The 17769-nt window shown below is 47.1% G+C and overlaps 1 protein-coding gene across 3 annotated transcripts in view; it reads right to left on the reverse strand.

Annotated features, from left to right (window-relative positions):
- C13H20orf194 (chromosome 13 C20orf194 homolog) overlaps positions 1-17769 on the reverse strand; it is a 166876-nt gene that overhangs the window by 35528 nt on the left and 113579 nt on the right. For all 3 annotated transcript variants that reach the window (XM_030825350.1, XM_030825349.1, XM_030825351.1), the window contains exons 22-27: positions 15486-15632; positions 14318-14406; positions 11952-12053; positions 11565-11682; positions 7580-7668; positions 5089-5247 (exon numbers count right to left, since the gene is read on the reverse strand). In XM_030825350.1, the coding sequence (XP_030681210.1) occupies positions 5089-5247; positions 7580-7668; positions 11565-11682; positions 11952-12053; positions 14318-14406; positions 15486-15632 (704 nt within the window). The remainder of the gene's footprint in view (positions 1-5088; positions 5248-7579; positions 7669-11564; positions 11683-11951; positions 12054-14317; positions 14407-15485; positions 15633-17769) is intronic.

The raw sequence follows: 17769 nt of genomic DNA on the forward strand, positions 1-17769 counted from the left end.
TCATTTCTCTGCTCAAAACCTGCTGGTGGCTTCCATCTCACTCTGTGTGAAAGCCAAAGCCCTTACAATGTCCCAGGCAGCCCTCTATAATCTGACCCCCTACGGAGCAGCGAAGAATTTCATCAACTATCACTTCCCTTGCCCTAATCCAGCTACTTTGGTCTCCTGGCTCTTTTCTGAACATGCCAGGCATACTTCTACCTCTGCATTCTTTGCTCCCCTGCCTGGAATGTTCTTTTCCTCAGGTATCTGCACGGGTGGTTCTCTCTCCCTTCAGGTCCCTGCTCAGGCGGCACCTTATGGAGAGGCATCCTCTGACTTCATACACCCTGTGTGATCCAGCAACCCTCTTTTCTTGGCATTCCCTACCTCCTCCTCCAAGTTTCTTCAAAGCCCCAATCAGCAGCTATTTATACCCTATTTTCTCATTTATTTGTTTACTGTCTCCATAATAAGAATGTCAGGTGGTTGTTGAGTACTGTAATCTCTGCTGCCTAAAGCAGGGTAGGTGAATAAACTGGATGTTCAACTCTGAGCAGGCCCCCTGGCCACTTCAAGAGGGGACCTAGCCTCGTCACCTTGTAGAGAACTCTTTCCTGATTGATCCAGCCTATCACCAAAAGGTTTGTTCCTATGGAAGGAAGTCAAACCTAACAGGCAGCTTTTCTGATCAGATGGGCCTGGTTTAGCCTGAGCCCTCTGGAAGCCAGTGGTGGTGGTGTGGACAGGTACAGCCTGCTTGAGTTGTTCTTGAGTTCCTACGAACAACTCATCTGTAAAAAGGCCCTTGGCGTTATCCCCAGACTACAATACTCCACCTCACCCCAGGTTCTCCTGAGTCCTGATCAGCTGGCAGTGCTTCAGCAGAGAACGAGGTGTACTAGGTTCTAGAGTTTCCCCAGGGGGCCCTGACAGCCCTCTGCTCACAGCCTTCTCTTCTTCAGGGATTCTCCCCCTGCCTGGGCATGTGTGTATGACCACATGTGGCTCTTTCCACTGAGTGCCTGGTTGGGCCTGGATGTCAGGAGAGTCCCACCCACAACATGCACCGCCAGGCCCATACAGAAGCACGCCTGGTAAGCAGGGCTGGCGTGTGCATGCTGTTCCGCATCCCTCTGTGGTGGTGTTTAATGGAGTTAATGGATTTAACTCTTACAGTTAATGTGAAACATGTGCTCACTCAGATCGTAGGCTTAAATTGTAAACATAAAACAGCCTACAGGAGACTTCAGTGTAAGCAGTAGAGACTCATTTCTTAGGGAAGCAAAGGACAACTGAAAAGGATTCACAAGCCATGCTTGAGGAGTCATTTTAATGTAACAGGATTTCCCTTAGAGAGGGTGGCTGGGGAATTTCTAGGTTTTCAGAGCATTTCATTAATTTCCATTGACTTTAATGGAAAAAGGTTAGAGTAAAAAACAGGCCCCTGTCTCCTTGATGAGGCCTACGCAACTGGGCACTGCCCCAAGAGAGGAGGCCCTGGGCCATTCACTCTATCCATTAGGGGAATCCCTGCTAGAACTTCCCTCCCTCCCCAGCCCCATAATCATCCTGGGTGAGGCCTCCAGACAGAAAGAGCACCCCTTACCCAGAAGGAAGCACCATGCTCAAGTTACTAGAGTCTTTTTTTTTTTTTTTTTTTGAGACAGAGTCTTGCTCTGTCGCCCAGGCTGGAGTGCAGTGGCAGGGTCACAGCTCACTGCAAACTCTGCCTCCCAGGCTCAACCGATCCTCCTGCCTCAGTCTCCTGAGTAGCTGGCACAACAGGTGTGCATCACCACACCCAGCTAATTTCTTGTATTTTTGGTAGAGACAGGGTTTCATCATGTTGCTCAGGCTGCTCTCAAACTCCTGAGCTCAAGTGATTCACCCACCTTGGCCTCCCCAAGTGTTGGGATTACAGGTGTGAGCCATGGCGCCCAGGCTAGAGCGTGTACCAGACCACTCAGGCTAAACTGACCCAACTATATGATGAAGGCAAAAAACTGTCTCTTCATGTTTGCTTTCTGTCAGTATTTTCTTTATTAAAACTAAAAACAAAACAAAAACCCAGCAGGACCTTAACTTTCTTTTCTCTGAAACAACAGATAATCTATTCAAGTCTCCTTCGGGCTCAGTTTTATGTTTGCAATTTAAGCCTACAATCTGAGTGTGCACAAGTTTTTACATTAATTTCAAATTTTGTTTTTAATGTAGATAATTTTAAAGAATGATTTTATAACATTCCAGAGTATAAATACAGCCCCTCAAATTCTCTAAAATTAATTTTTTAAAATTCAGATTTTTCCAGTTTTACTTATATTTGCGTGTGTGTGTGTGTGTGTGTGTGTGTGTGTGTATTAAGTTCTATTCAATTTTACCACCTATGTAGGTTCTTATATCCATCACCATGGTCAGGATACTAAACAGTTCCAACACACAAGGATCCCTTGTGTTGCCCTTTTATAAACATGCCCACCTCCCTCCTGCCCTCCACTCCCATTCTGACCTCTGTCAATCACTAATCTGTCCTCCATTTCTAAAACTTTGTCATTTTAAAATACATAAATTCAATTTTTAAAACAACTAACAGCTCCACTTGATGTCAAAGTTCAATTCTACTGCCCCACCGCTTCACTAAATTGAGTGGCATCGGGCCACTCTAGGGGCTAAAGAAATCTCTGTCCTATATTACACGTTTCCCCAAAGAATGCTATAAATGAAAATAAAGCCAAGCCAGGCATGGTGGCTCACGCCCATACTCCCACCACTTTGGGAGGCTGAGGTGGGAAGATTGCTTGAGCTCAGGAGTTCGAGACCAGCCTGGGCAACACAGGGGGACCCATCTCTAAAAACAAAGGCCAGGAACTGGGTGCGGTGGCTCACACCTGTAATCCCAGCACTCTCGGAGGCCAAGGCAGGCGGATCACTTGAGGTCAGGAGTTCAAGACCAGCCTAACCAAGATGGTGAAACCCCATCTCTACTAAAAATACAAAAATTAGCCAGGCGTGGTGGTGAGCACCTGTAATCCTAGCTACTTGGGAGGCTGAGGCAAGAGAATTGCTTGAACCCAGGAGGCGGAGGTTACAGTGAGCTGAGATTGCACCATTGCACTCTAGCCTGGACGACAGAGTGAGACTCCATCTCATTTAAAAAAAAAAAGGCCAGGAGCAGTGGCTCACGCCTGTAATTGCAGCATTTTGGGAGGCTGAGGCGGGCGGATCACCTGAAGTCAGGAGTTGGAGACCAGCCTGGCCAACATAGTGAAATATGATCTCTACTAAAAAATACAAAAATTAGTTGGGTGTGGTGGCATGTGCCTGTAATCCCAGCTACTTGGGAGGCTGAAGTGAGAGTATTGCTTGAACTCGGGAGGTGGAGGTTGCAGTGAGCTGGGATTGCACCACTGCACTCCAGCCTAGGCGACAGAGCAAGACTCCATTTCAAAAAAAAAAAAAAAAAAAAAGAAAGAAAGAAAATAAAGCCATATTCAAAGAATATAATTCTTAATATAAGAAGCATCTGGGATCTCCCATCGCCAACAACCTAAATAATGGGCATGAAGGCTCAGCTCCAAGGTGATGGATGATGGACATGCTATAAAGGAGGGTGCTACAAGGGCCCAGCTGGTAAGAACCGCGTCTTAGTGAAGAGCCACAGCATTTAGCTAGTATTCTGACTGGAGTCCTCCAGCCCCAGGATATAGAGGTCCCCATATCCTGGGGCTGTGATGGGGCAAAGGCTGGGTTTGCAGTATAAGAGTGGGCTGGTCACACTGTCACTGTAGTCCAGAAGCAGCCAGAAAAGCTGACACTTTTGCAGACTTGTAAAGTCAGAGACAAAAAGTCAGTGATGCTCTCCAAAGTGATGGAAGATGGAAATGACCTCAACTGCACATTGTCAAGCTGCTGAATTCATCTCCAGGTCCACACCCTCAGTGACTCTCAACTGGTGGGGGCAGGAGGTGAAGGAGGTGGGTCAACCCATTCCTTTGACCAGTAGAAACAATGGAAAACCAGAAGAAAACAAGTGGTTTCAGGCCCAGACTCTTCCTCTGGTTTCTAGGACCTCGCCCACAAGCAAGACAAAAGGGCTGACAGAAGGGAAGCTGGAGGCAAGGTGTGAGAACAAGGCTTGAAAGGGAAAGATGGCCTGCTGGGGTACACCGTCCCACCTGCCTCCTTCCTCAGTACCACCCTCCCAGCTTTCCTCCAATTCCCATCATCACAGCTAGGACACAAAAAGGGGCTTTGGATTGGGACCCATTCTTTACTGGAAACAACTAGCCAATTGCAAACACTAACATAGCACAAAAGCACTTTGTAAGAACTTCCAAAAGCTTCTTTATTACCATCAACCATAACGACACTAGTGAAAAGCACGGCTCCTGTTTTCCTGACTGCGCATTCCCCTCTGGGCCCGGGGTGGTGATGGGTCTGTGAGGGGCTCCTCCCTGAAAGGACTTAGACCAGGTCAAAAGAACCTCCTTTCAGCCAGGGTCCCCTGGAGCAGTGGTACAAGCTCTGTCAAACCTGCCCTCCCGTGTTGCACACTCAAAATAATCATGCTTACAGAGACTTCATGAACTAGTCAGCCTATAGTCATAGTTCTGCACACAGCCATGAAAAGGGAGCTTCTTACCCAACATGAATATTCCCACTCCTCACTGAAGGTCCCAGGAAATTCTCCTGGGCCACAATCCAGGGCATGGTGAGGCTGGAGACTGCAGAGTATGAGGGTCATCTCTGCAATTCCACAAGAGGGAGGACTGAAACAGATGAAGCTCCCTTATTTAGATGATGAAGGAAGACTTAGGGACCACTACTGTTGCAAAAATTACCAATGAATCTTGCCAGGTTCCCTAATTCCCCACCTTGTGGGGATATGATGACGTTAAATCCAAACTTAAAACTTGTGTGCAAGCTACACTAGCCTATAGGCCATAGGATGGCAATAGAGTCATTGCTCGCTTAAGGCTTCTCTGTAGCACAGACACTGCTCATGCATGTGGAGTCTGTTCTGTGCTCCAGGTTTGTCACACATAAAATAAGAGTATGGCAAGGTCATCACCCAGATTCGACTGTTTCCAGAAGACTTCCAATGCTCACCCTTGTAACACCACCAGCAGTCTGGTCTTCTTGCGGATATAGGCTGACTGGCGGGCAGAGCGGTTCTGCTGGGCCTCCAGGGCATTGGAAAGGTATCTCTGGAAGTGTGCAGCATGAAAACATTCAGAGCTGTCCATGATTTGGCGATACACCATCCATCTGGAAAGGTAAAAGGTAACCTCAGCATGGGGGCCACCTGATGGCCTAGCCCCATAGGTTCAGCCATGGATTCAAATGTGACCATGACTCATAAAGCCATTCTGTCCAGTGAATCCATTCAGGAGAAAGCCATCTTGGCCTCACAGAAAAAAGGCAGGGGGCACTGGATGGGTTGGAAGCCCAGTATCCTGAAACCACTGTCACTGGGGCTTTTGATAGGAAACCCCTTGCCATAGGGAAAATGGTCAGGTAAGCACTTGACCAACAGACGTCAGAGGTAAGAAAGACTCCTTCTGACCAGGCAGTCACTTTCTGAAGGACCATGCAAAAGATGGCTTCAGTTAGTCTCTTGCTAAGAATCAGAAATGGGCAGGGTTGGCCGGGCATTGTGGCTCACGCCTATAATCCCTGCTCTTTGGGAGGCCAAGGCGGGCAGATCACCTGAAGTCGGGAGTTCAAGACCAGCCTGACCAACATAGAGAAACCCCATCTCTACTAAAAATACAAAATTAGCAGGGCGTGGTGGTGCATGCCTGTAATCCCAGCTACTTGGGGGGCTGAGGCAGGAGAATCACTTGACCCCGGGAGGCAGAGGTTACAGTGAGCTGAGATCGCATCACTGCACTCCAGCCTGGGCAACAAGAGTGAAACTCCATCTCAAAAATAAAAATAAATGTGCAGGGTGAATAACTCAGAGTGTTTATAGAACAAAAACACTAGACACGAGGAACTGGTTAGACATTTAGTACTCAATAAATGAGGTCCCGTATTTCCCAAGCATCGCTCTGTAATTTGCCTCCCCATTCTCCACAATATCCTATCCTAAACTGCAGACTCTCTATGCAATTTCAGGCTTCCAAATCTCTTTACGGCCTCCTGCAGGATGCCTTACTTTGGGGTAGACTGACTGGATATTAAACGCCTGGTTCAATCAGCAAGCGTTGTTTAGTAATCTGACAGCCAGGTGGAAGTGAAGGATGAATGATTTTCCTGATTTCATCTGGGCCAACCTGTTCCAGCTGCATCTGAACTCAGGCAGTCTCCTTGTGCTCATGGGAGGATCATGACATTCACCAGGCCTAAGTTTTATAACCATCATGACCCTGAATTTCCCTGCTGACCAGACGCACTCCCAGGCCTCTGCACTTGCTTGGCCTGCTGCTACAATGCTCTCCCCTAGATAGCTACATGGTTTATTCCTTAAAGTCTTTGCTCAAATATCACTTCCTTAGTGAAGTTTTCCCAGACCATCCAATTTAAAATTGGAATCTAAGCTGGGCGCATAGTAGCGTGTGCCTGTATCTCAGCTACTTTGTAGAATGAGGTGGGAGGATCACTTGAGCTCAGGAGTTTGAGACCAGCCTGGACAACATAGCAAAACCCCATCTCTAAAAAATTTTTTAAAAATTAGTGCAGCACACCAACATGGCACATGTATACATATGTAACAAACCTGCACGTTGTGCACATGTACTCTAAAACTTAAAGTATAATTTAAAAAAAATTAGTTGAGTGTGATGGTGCACACCTGTAGTCCTGCCTACTTGGGAGGGTGAGGTGGGAGGATAATTTGAACCCAGGAGTTTGAGGCTACAGCGAACTATGATCGTGCCACTGTACCCGAGTTTGGGTGACAGAGAGAGAGACCCCATCTCTAAACACAAAACAGAAAACTGAAACCCCACTCCCAGCCCTGCACTTCCTATAACCTTCCCTGCTTTATTTTGTTTTTTGTTTTGTTTTGTTTTTTAAATCAGGGTCGCACTCTGTTGCCCAGGCTGGGATGCAGTGGTGCAATCTCAGCTCACTGCAGCCTCGCCCTCCTGGGTTCAAGTGATCCTCCCACCTCAGCCTCCCAAGTAGCTTGGACTATAGGTGCATGCCACCACAATCGGCTAATTTTTTAGGTTTTGCCATGTTGCCAAAGCTGGTCTCAAATTCCTGGGCTCAGGCGATCCACCCACTTTTGCCTCCCAAAGTGCTGGGATTACAGGTGTTAGCCACTGCACCCGGCCCCTTCTCTGCTTTATTTTCTCCATAGAACTTTTCACTAGTTAATATACTTTTCCTTATCTGTTTGTCTTCCCAAACTAGAATGTAAGCTCCATAAGTGCAGAGATTTTCGTGTCTGTTTGTTCATCGATGTATTCTCTCATACTCAGAACGGTGCCTGGCATACAGGAAGTGCTCAGTAGAGCATATTAAATGAATGGCTTACTACCATGCTGATACCAGTCCCATCAAGGCCAGTACATGTCTGAGGTTTTCCAGTGCCTAGGCAGGCCCAAGTCAGAATCCCTTTCCCCAAAGCAAAGGCAGCAGCCATACTAACCTGCCATATTCCTTATGCAGAGTGACCAGAAAAGCACAGAGCTCGCTAGCGTGACAGCCTGGGAGGCCGGTTACAATGCTGATAATTACCTACATGAAGAAAAAGTCATGGGTTTGCAATTCAACTGCATTGCATTGTGTAAGAAGAGGTTAAGAGAACTGACTTCTGGTGCCAAGCATTGTGGGTCTGAACCTCAGTATGACCTCTCACTAACTCTGTGACCTTAGGCCAATGACAGAACCTACATTGTAAAGTGGGTGTGAAGATTAACTGGGTTAAAATAAGCAAAGTGTTTAGAACAGTGCTTGCCATGTAGCAAATACCATATAAAATGTAGTGTTACTAGTTTAATTTTTACTAGAGTAGTAACACTAATTAGAGCAGATTGTGAATAGATTAGTTAAAATACAATGCATTAAAGGACCTACCTGCTTGAGACCACAGATCTCTTCTGTAAAGCAGACATTCAGGGATATTATGACTTTTTTTCCCAGTAGTAACATTTCTTAGGAAAACACAGGGCAGAAAGGAGGTCTGGGACAAAAATGCCCCAGGCTACACTGGTGTAGTAAACTAGGGCAGAAGACAGGAGAGTGGTGCTGGGGATGCTTCTGCCTGGTTGCCTGTGCCCTCCAAGTCACACGGTCAGGGCTAAGTCTTTTTTTTTTTTTTGAGATGGAGTCTCACTCTGTCGCCCAGGCTGAAGTGCCGTGGTGCGATCTCAGCTCACTACAACCTCCGCCTCCTGGGTTCAAGAGATTCTCCTGCCTCAGCCTCCCAAGTAGCTGGGATTACAGGCACGTGCCACCATACCCGGCTAATTTTTTTATTTTTAGTAGACACGGTGTTTCACCATGTTGGCCAGGCTGGTCTCGAACTCCTGACCTCGGGTGATCCACCCGCTTTGGCCTCCCAAAGTGCTGGAATTACAGGCGTGAGCCACCGCACCTGGCCAACCAGGGCTAAGTCTTACTCACTGCGTGTGTGAAGCACTTGTGATTCTGGAAGAGGGGCCAGGCTGAACTGTCTTAACCTTATTATACACCTACAGAGAAACAGGTCCCCTTTCAGTGAGATATTCCAAGGCAACTTAATAAATTCACTGAAAAAGGAGGCATCAGGCAGGTGAGGACAGAAACCATGTAATCACTGAGGGAGGTCTATGTAAATGACTTGGCATGGCAAGTGCCTCTGTAAGTTTTTTTTTTTTTTTTTTTTTGAGACGGAGTCTCGCTCTGTCGCCAGGCTGGAGTGCAGTGGTGCAATCTCGGCTCACTGCAAGCTCCGCCTCCCAGGTTCAAGTGATTCTCCTGCCTCAACCTCCCGAGTAGCTGGGACTACAGGTGCCCACCACCACGCCTGGCTAATTTTTTGTATTTTTAGTAGAGACAGGGTTTCACCATGTTGGCCAGGATGGTCTCAATCTCTTGACCTCGTGATCCACCTGCCTCGGCCTCCCAAAGTGCTGGGATTACAGGCGTGAGCCACCACGCCCAGCCTGTTGAGTTTTATTTCACAATACACAAGACTCACCGGGACAGGCCCAGTCACAAATAACTTATGCTAAAGCTAAGCCTGGAAGCACTCATCACTTGAGCTGCCCACATCAGCACAGAGAAGACGGCCGTGAATCCCTCTTCTTTTGTAGGACCCAGAAGCTGTCTCTTGTTCCCTCTGACCAGGGCCTCTACACCATACCCCTTTCTACCCCTCAGGCAGTACTCCATGTTTATCCTCCTCCCATCCAGCCTTCCCTGTCTTCGTTCCTATTCCTCAGTGCCCAGGTCTCAGCCCCTCAAATCACAGCACATGTACATACAGCCAGACATGTTTTTACTTTAAGGCCAATCCAAGAGCATCTTTTTTTTTTTTTTGAGATGGAGTCTTGCTCCATTGCCCAGGCTGGAGTACAGTGGTACGATCTTGGCTTACTACAACCTCTGCCTACCGGGTTCATGCAATTCTCCTGTCTCAGCCTCCCAAGTAGCTGGGACTACAGGCACCTGCCACCAACGCCTGGCTAATTTTTGTATTTTTAGTAGAGGCGTGGTTTCACCTTGTTGGTCAGGCTGGTCTCGAACTCCTGACCTCAGGTGATCCACCTACCTCAACCTCCCAAAGTGCTGGGATTACAGGCATGAGCCATCCCGCCCGGGCGAGCACCTTTTAATAAAATATAACAAGTAGGTATGCTTTACAAACAGATGCTTTACACTCTTGCCTAAGGGAAAAAATGACGTTTCTCACTGCTTAGTGCTTTTATTTCCTTTTGCAGCTGAGTATCTTCTAGACTTGCATGGAAGTAAATATCCTCTTTGAGCCTATTAAGACTTATGGTTCTGGGCTGGGCGCGGTGGCTCATGTCTGTAAACCCGCACTTTGGGAGGCCGAGGCAGGCGGATCACTTGAAGTCAGGAGATCAAGATCAGCCTGGCAACATGGTGAAACTCTGCCTCTACTGAAAATACAAAAATTAGCTGGGCTTGGTGGCACATGCCTATAATCCCAGCTACTCGGGAGGCTGAGGCTGGAGAATCACTTGAACCGGGGAGGCAGAGGTTGCAGTGAGCCAAGATCCGGCCCCTGCACCCTAGCCTGGGCAACAGAGCAAGACTCCATTTCAAAAAAGAAAAAAAAAAAAAAAGCCAGGCATGGTGGCTCACGCCTATAATCCCAGCACTTCGGGAGGCTGAGGCAGGTGGATGACCGGAGGTCAGGAGTTTGAACCAGGTCAGGAGCTTGAGACCATCCTGGCCAACATGGTGAAACCACATCTCTATTAAAAATACAAAAAATTAACAGGGTGTGGTGGCAGGTACCTGAAATTCCAGCTACTTGAGAAGCCGATGCAGAAGAATTGCTTAAATCCAGGAGGCAGAGGTTGCAGTGAGCCAAGATCATGCCATTGCACTTCAGCCTAGGCGACAGAACAAGACTCAAAAAAAAAAAAAACCATCCCGGCTAACACGGTGAAACCCTGTCTCTACTAAAAATACAAAAAATTAGCTGGGCGTGGGGGCGCATGCTTGTAATCCCAGCTACTCAGGATGCTGAGGCAGGAGAATCCCTTGAACCTGGGAGGCGGATGTTGCTGTGAGCCAAGATCACACCACTGCACTCCAGCCTGGGCAACAGAGCGAGACTCTGTCTCAAAAAAAAAAAAAAAAAGAGACTTATGGTTCTGAAGGAATGGTGGGAGGGGGTCAAGAGGAGGGAAGTGTGAGGCAGGAGCAGATTAAAATCCACTCTGGGGGCCGGGCACGGTGGCTCACACCTGTAATCCCAGCACTTTGGGAGGCTGGGGTGGGTGATCACCTGAGGTCAGGAGTTCGAGACCAGCCTGGTCAACATGGTGAAACCCTGTCTCTACTAAAAATACAAAAATTAGCCAGGCGTGGTGGTGCATCCCTGTAATCCCAGCTACTCAGGAGGCTGAGGAGGGAGAATCACTTGAGCCCAGGAGGCGGAGGTTGCAGTGAGCCGAGATCACGCCAGTGCACTCCAGCCTGGGTGACAAAAAAAAAAAAAAAAAAAAATCCACTCTGGGGAAGATAGTGTTTATAAAGTATCACTTTACCCTGCTGATTCCGGCAAGGCCTGAATAACATGGATGCCCCTCCCTGTATTAAGTGCAATGTGTCAACCACTGCCAGCTAAGTTCCTGTCACAATCAGGAAGAGCTGATGGCATGAAAGCACTGAGTAGGAGTTTAAATGTTCTTGAGAGGCCAGGGAAGGGCACGGCAAGATGCTAGGGTTTTGTCACCATCATGAGGCTTGGCTGGGGTTAATGTAGACACCTGACACAGTCACTGTATACAGCAGGTTGCATGTGTATCATTATATTTCAGGATCCAAGGAAGTGGACAGTCCTGTAACAGGGACTCCATCTGAGTTCTTTTTGTTAACTGACACAAAAGATTCAGGGGCAGGCTCTCAAGATCATCTTTCTGTGAATTCCCAGCATATTTGGTGAGCTCCTCTACCTTGTCATTTTCTATCCTGTGAGTAGGGTTGATTTCGGCTTGCTGCAGCAGGACAGGAAGATGGGTCCGCATCACAGGCTCCTGGCTAATGCTGCTGATGGTGAAATGCTGGAGAAACCTAAAAACACAAAGACAATGCTATTATGTTACCATCCTAGCCTTTCCTGAAGGTGCCTACTCACATGAAAAAGTTTTTACTTAATTGCTGAAAAATAAACCTTGGAGAGATTCTCTCTAGAGAATAAAATTGTGTAGTGTGTTACTGCGACATTTTACAGTGATCTCTAAGAAACTACAAGAAAAAGGAGCTTAAAAGGACCAACATTGAGGTTTCTGACATTTCAAAAGCCAGAATATTAAACATCTACAAACAGAACCAGAGCTTACCAGTCCAGCTCTGGGAGTTTTGCTGAGAGTAACTTTAGGGAACTCCGTTTCTCCCCAGCAGGCTGGCTCAGGGCACTGAAGAGCTTCTGTGCACTGGAGTGCCTGGAATAACAAAAGCTCACAGATTAGAAGTCCATCTTCCTTCAGCACATACACTTTACACAACGGGTTCTGATGCTTTCAAGCCAGAGTCCAGTGACAGAGTCAACTCTTCCAAAACACACATCTCAGACTTAAACAAAATGAAGTGTTAGTGCATGATGACAGGTACGTCCATATAGGAAGACTGGCCTGAAATCCCTTCATAATACCATGAGTTTCTGATTCTGATTCTTGGTGGTTTCACCTCTCCTTTTTTTTTTTTTTTTTTTTTTTTGTGAGATGGAGTCTTGCTCTGTCGCCCATGCTGGAATGCAGTGGCGCGATCTCAGCTCACTGCAAGCTCCGCCTCCCGGGTTCACGTCATTCTCCTGCCTCAGCCTCCCAAGTAGCTGGGACTACAGGTGCCCGCCACCAGGCCTGGCTAATTTTGTGTTTGCATTTTTAGTAGAGACGAGGTTTCACTGTGTTAGCCAGGATGGTCTCGATCTCCTGACCTCGTGATCTGCCCACCTCGGCCTCCCAAAGTGCTGGGATTACAGGCATGAGCCACTGCACCCAGCCCACCCCCCACTCCCTCCCCCCATTTTTTTTTTCTTTTTTTGAGACAGAGTCTGGCTCTATCACCCAGGCTGGAATGCAGTGGCACGATCTTGGCTCATTGCAACCTCTGCCTCCCAGGTTCCAGAGATTCTCCAGCCTCAGCCTCCCGAGTAGCTGGGATTACAGGCGCGTATCACCATGCCTGGATAGTTTTTGTATTTTTAGAAGAGATGAGGTTTCACCTTGTTGGCCAGGCTGGTCTTGAACTCCTGACCTCAGGTGATCCACCACGTCAGCCTCCCAAAGTGCTGGGATTACAAGCTTGAACCACTGCACCTTTTTTTTTTTTTTTTTTTTTAAGAAGCCCAAACACATTTTCTTGCTGTATTTATGTTGAATTCTCCATCTACAATGAGCAGTCACGAAGATGGTCTTCTTCAGGGCAACATGGTCACAGGACTGGGGCAATCCAGGGGACTGAGAGGGAGTGTGAGGATGGGAGGTGGGGCTACCTCTTGCTGTTTCACATTAGAGACCAACTGTAACACAGTCCATGGGCCTGCAATCGTCCCCTTTTATCATCTGGCATAATGCTTGATGTAGTTGTCCACTTTATTCTGGAAGTCCTCCTTGTCCTGCAAATGACGTTCTGCAGCTTCAATATTCAGTGGATCATCAAAATTCAAAAGGTCAGTAAAGAAAGAGTTTAATCCCCAAACGACATCCTTTAATGTTCTCATGGGAGCCCAGCCAGTGCCGTCAATTGAATGTTCTCTCAGTAAACTCAGACATATTTCCCCTGTCTCTGTGATGTTGGGGTGTCAGATCTTGGTCAGGCATTTTACTTTGGGAGGCACTATGTTGTACACATCGGGAACTTCAGTTTCAAACTGAAATTTTCCACCCTGGTAGTAACCCTCATCTGGAGTTACTGTTAGCTGAAAACAGTGAAGCTTGTTTGGATCAGGAAAATACACTTTACATGTACAAGGTAAATTAGCTTCAAGTTCTGCAACCTCTGTAGTCCCAACTGCTAAGTGGGAGGATCACCTGAGCCTAGGAGGTCAAGGCTGCAGTGAGCCAGGACCGCACCACTGCACTCTACCCTGGGTGACAGAGTAAGACCCTGGGCCCCCCCCGAGACAGGTGAAACGGGCCTGGCGCCCAACACCATGCCTGGCCCGGGTCAGGGCTGTGAGACGCGGCCCCTCACAGCCACACTGGCTCCTGGCAGTGGGGACCTTTTTCGTTTTTTTTTTGAGAAAGGGTCTTGTTCCATCACTCAGGCTGAAGTGCAGTGGCACGGTCATGGCTCACTGCAACCTTGAACTCCTGGGCTCAAGTAACCCTTCCAACCCGGCCTCCTGACTAGCTGAGACTACAGGCATGTGCCACCATACCCAGCTAATTTTTTATTTTTTGTAGGGACGGGGTCTCACTATGTTGCCCAGGCAGGCTAGTCTCTAATTCTTGTGCTCAATTCATCCTCCTGCCTCAGCGTCCCAAAGTGTTGGGATTACAAGTGTGAGGCACTGCACATGGCCCTCTCTTGCCTTCTATTCCCCCAAGGGCACCGGCTACCTGCAAGTTGGCAGCATTGAAATGTCTGTGTTGACCCTTTCAGAAGCCAAGACCCCTGTGTTACACAATGAGAGGCATCCTGCAGAGACAGCATACCCACAAAGCCTAGGGAAGCAAGCACAAATACTGAAGCAGGCACTTACAATCTCTTTTGTTCCACAGATAATCCATCTTCCTGGATCACTTTTAAAGAGAGCCCTGAGTTATCCTGCTGTTGCCAGAGGGAGAAGACCTAAACAAAACAGAATTTGAGCAAAGAACACTTTAAACCCAACAACAGGATATGGAACCCACGTGGGGATTTGATGGTTGTTGAAAATCTAGACTGTCACTGCAGAGAAAATGACTATAACAAACAAGTTTGCTTCAAAAATAGAGGCCTGAAGCAATTTTGTTCTGTATTTTTAAAAACCAGAATGTCTTTCTGGGTTACTCCCCCAGGGATTCTGCTCCTTGAGAGGTCAGGAAGTATGCAGAAAGGGGTCGGGTAACACTGTCCTCGCAGCAGAGGCATGTTCTCCTCTAGGGAGACAGAAAGGAGTGGTTCAAGTAACTCCTGCCAAGAGACAGAGGGATGGCTGAAGAGAACCTAAAGGGCCGTCTTTACTTTCCCAGATTGAAAGGACAAGCACAAGGAGGTAAAAAGGTCCAGCAAAGGTGGGAGACACAGACTGCGCTGAGAAGCTATTCTATAGCCAAGATCAACTCTTGCATCCTCTATGGTCTGCGAATCTGACCTGAGGGAGGAACGCTGTCTCCTCACAAGCTGCTGTAATCACACCTTTCCAAGAATTCCCACTAGTCAAGAGTCTGGCCATCAGTTTGGCTTTGGCTATTGCTTGGTCTCTAAGTGGGTCGTACCATTCTTGTAAGCTCCCTCATCTATGCCATCTGTGCTGAGCACCTATAACGTGCAGCCTGCCAGGTGGTACCATTCGCAAGGGCAGGGACTGACCCATGGGGAAGGAGAGTATCGGGTGGCAAAGAGAACACTAATTCAGTAGGTAGGGCCCAACAATTCAATAAATTAGCTAAATAAGAGATAACTCTAATTAGGATTTAAAGGACAAAGTAGATTTTTCTTAACGGCTAAAAACCCTCTTGTTCAGTTTCTTTAGGCTCTCACCTCTCATTGCCAACAGCACCACTCCAGAACTTGAAGGGATTAGAAGCAGTCACCCCACACCAGCCAGCCCTCCTAACTCTCCCTCTCATCACTTCACTGTTAGCCCCAAGATGATGCCTTACCATTTAAATTGCTAGGGGTAAAAAAACGTAGTAGTAGTTTTGCTGAATAATGACTGATGTTACCTCTGAGTAAAATGCTTGGTATATCTTCGATTTGGGGAAAAGGGCAATCATCAGAAAATTGCTTGATCCATGGAAATGAACTGGGAGGTGAGGAAGCAATGAGCTTTTGAAGTCTATGAGAAGAGCAGCAACAGTACTGGTGGAATCCTAAAGCAAAAAGGAGGGAGCATCAGCAAGAAGGGCATCTGCACAATTACAGTACTCACAACTACTGCCAGAACACACAGGATCAATTTCAGTACAATTATTGTCACATTATGTAGTTCACTGGGGTTCAGTATAGATGTGCTTTACTTATAGGAGATATAGGAAATAAAAGGATTTTTTTTTTGAGACAGGGTCTTGCTCTGTCACCCAGGCTAGAGTGTGATGGCTCACTGCAGCCTTGAACTCTCAGGCTCAAGCGATCCTTCTACCTCAGCCCTTCAAGTAGCTGAGCCTACAGACACATGCCACTATGCCTGGCTAATTTTTTTAAACTTTCTGTGGAGACAGGGGCTCTCTATGTTGCCCAGGCTGGTCTCAAACTCCTGGTCTCAAGTGATCCTCCCACCTTGGCTTCCCCAACTGTTGGGATTACAGGGGTGAGCCACCACCCCTAATCTGGATTTTTTCCCCTAAACTGAAAATGTCATCTCAAAATTCATTCTAGGATATTAATCCCTTATCAGATATATGATTTGTGAATATTTTCTTCCATTCTGAGGATTGTCTTTTCACTCTCTGGATAATGTCCTTTAATACACGGAAGTTTTAAATGTTGATGGAGTCCAATTTACATATTTTTTCATTTGCTGTCCGTGCTTTCAGTATCACATCCAAGAAATCATTGCCAAATCCAGTATCATAAAGATTTTATCCTGTATTTTCTTCAAAGAGTTTTATTGTTTTAGCTCTTTTTTTTTTTTTTTTTTTTTTTTTTTTTTTTTTTTTTTTTGAGATGCAGTCTCACTCTGTCGTCCAGGCTGGAGTGCAAAAGCGCAATCTCGGCTCGCTGCAACCCCCGTCTCCTGGGTTCAAGCAATTCTCCTGCTTCAGCCTCCCAAGTAGCTGGGACTACAGGTCCGTGCCACCATGCCCGGCTAATGCTTATATTTTCAGTAGAGACGGGGTTTCACTATGTTGGCCAGGCTGGTCTCGAACTCCCGACCTCATAATCCGCCCGCCTCAGCCTCCCAAAGTGCTGGGATTGCATATTGTTTTAGCTTTTAACGTTTATGTTTTTGATCCACTTTCAGTTAATTTATTGTACCGGGTATAAAGTAAGGGTCAAACTTCATTCTTTTGCACACGGATATCTAGTTTTCCCAGCACCTTTTTTGTTTGTTTGTTTTTGAGACAGGGTCCCACTCAGGGGACCTGTGCCCAGGATGGAGTGCAGTGGTGCCATCTTGGCTGACTGGCCTCGGCCTCCTGGGTTCAAGCAATTCTCATGCTTCAGCCTCCCGACTAGCTGGGATTACATGCGTCCGCCCACCACACCCAGCTAATTTTTGTATTTTCAGTAGAGACGGGGTTTTGCCATGTTGGCCAGGCTGGTCTCGAACTCCTAGCCTCAAGTGATCTGCCCTCCTTGGCCTCCCAAAGTGCTGCGATTACAGGCGTGAGCCACTGCGCCCGGCCTCTCAGCACCACCAGTTAAAAAGACTGTCCTTTTGACATTCAATGGTTCTGGCATCCTTGTCAAAAATGATTTGATACAAAAGTTTATTTCTGGGCTCTCCATGGGTCTAGTCCACTGGTCCATATGCCTGACCTTTTGCCAGCAGCAAACTGTTAGGTCACTGTAGCTTCATAGTGAGTTTTGAAATAAGAAAATGTTACGTGTTACAACTTTATTTTCTTTTGCAAGATTGTTTTAAACAATCAGGGTCCCTTGAGAGTCTATAAATTCTGTATGAAGTTTAGGATGGGTTTTCCTGTTTCTTTTTTGAGACATCGTTTTCACTCTGTCACCCAGGCTGGAGTGTAGTAGCACAATCTCGGCTCACTGCAACCTCTGCCTCCCAGGTTCAAGTGATTCTTGTGCCTCAGCCTTCCAAGTAGCTGGGATTATAGATCCGTGGCCACCACACTTGCCTAATTTTTGTATTATTAGTAGAGACAGGGTTTCACCATGCTGGCCAGGTTGGTCTCAAACTCCTGACCTCAAGTGATCGGCCCGCTTCAGCCTCTCAAAGTGCTGGAATTGTAAGTGTGAGCCACCGCGCCCAGCAGGGTTTTCCTAACTGCAAAAAATGCCATTGGGATTTTGATACGGACTGCACTGAACCTGTAGATCATG

The sequence above is a fragment of the Nomascus leucogenys genome, chromosome 13 (assembly GCF_006542625.1).
Source record: "Nomascus leucogenys isolate Asia chromosome 13, Asia_NLE_v1, whole genome shotgun sequence".
NCBI lineage: Eukaryota > Metazoa > Chordata > Mammalia > Primates > Hylobatidae > Nomascus > Nomascus leucogenys.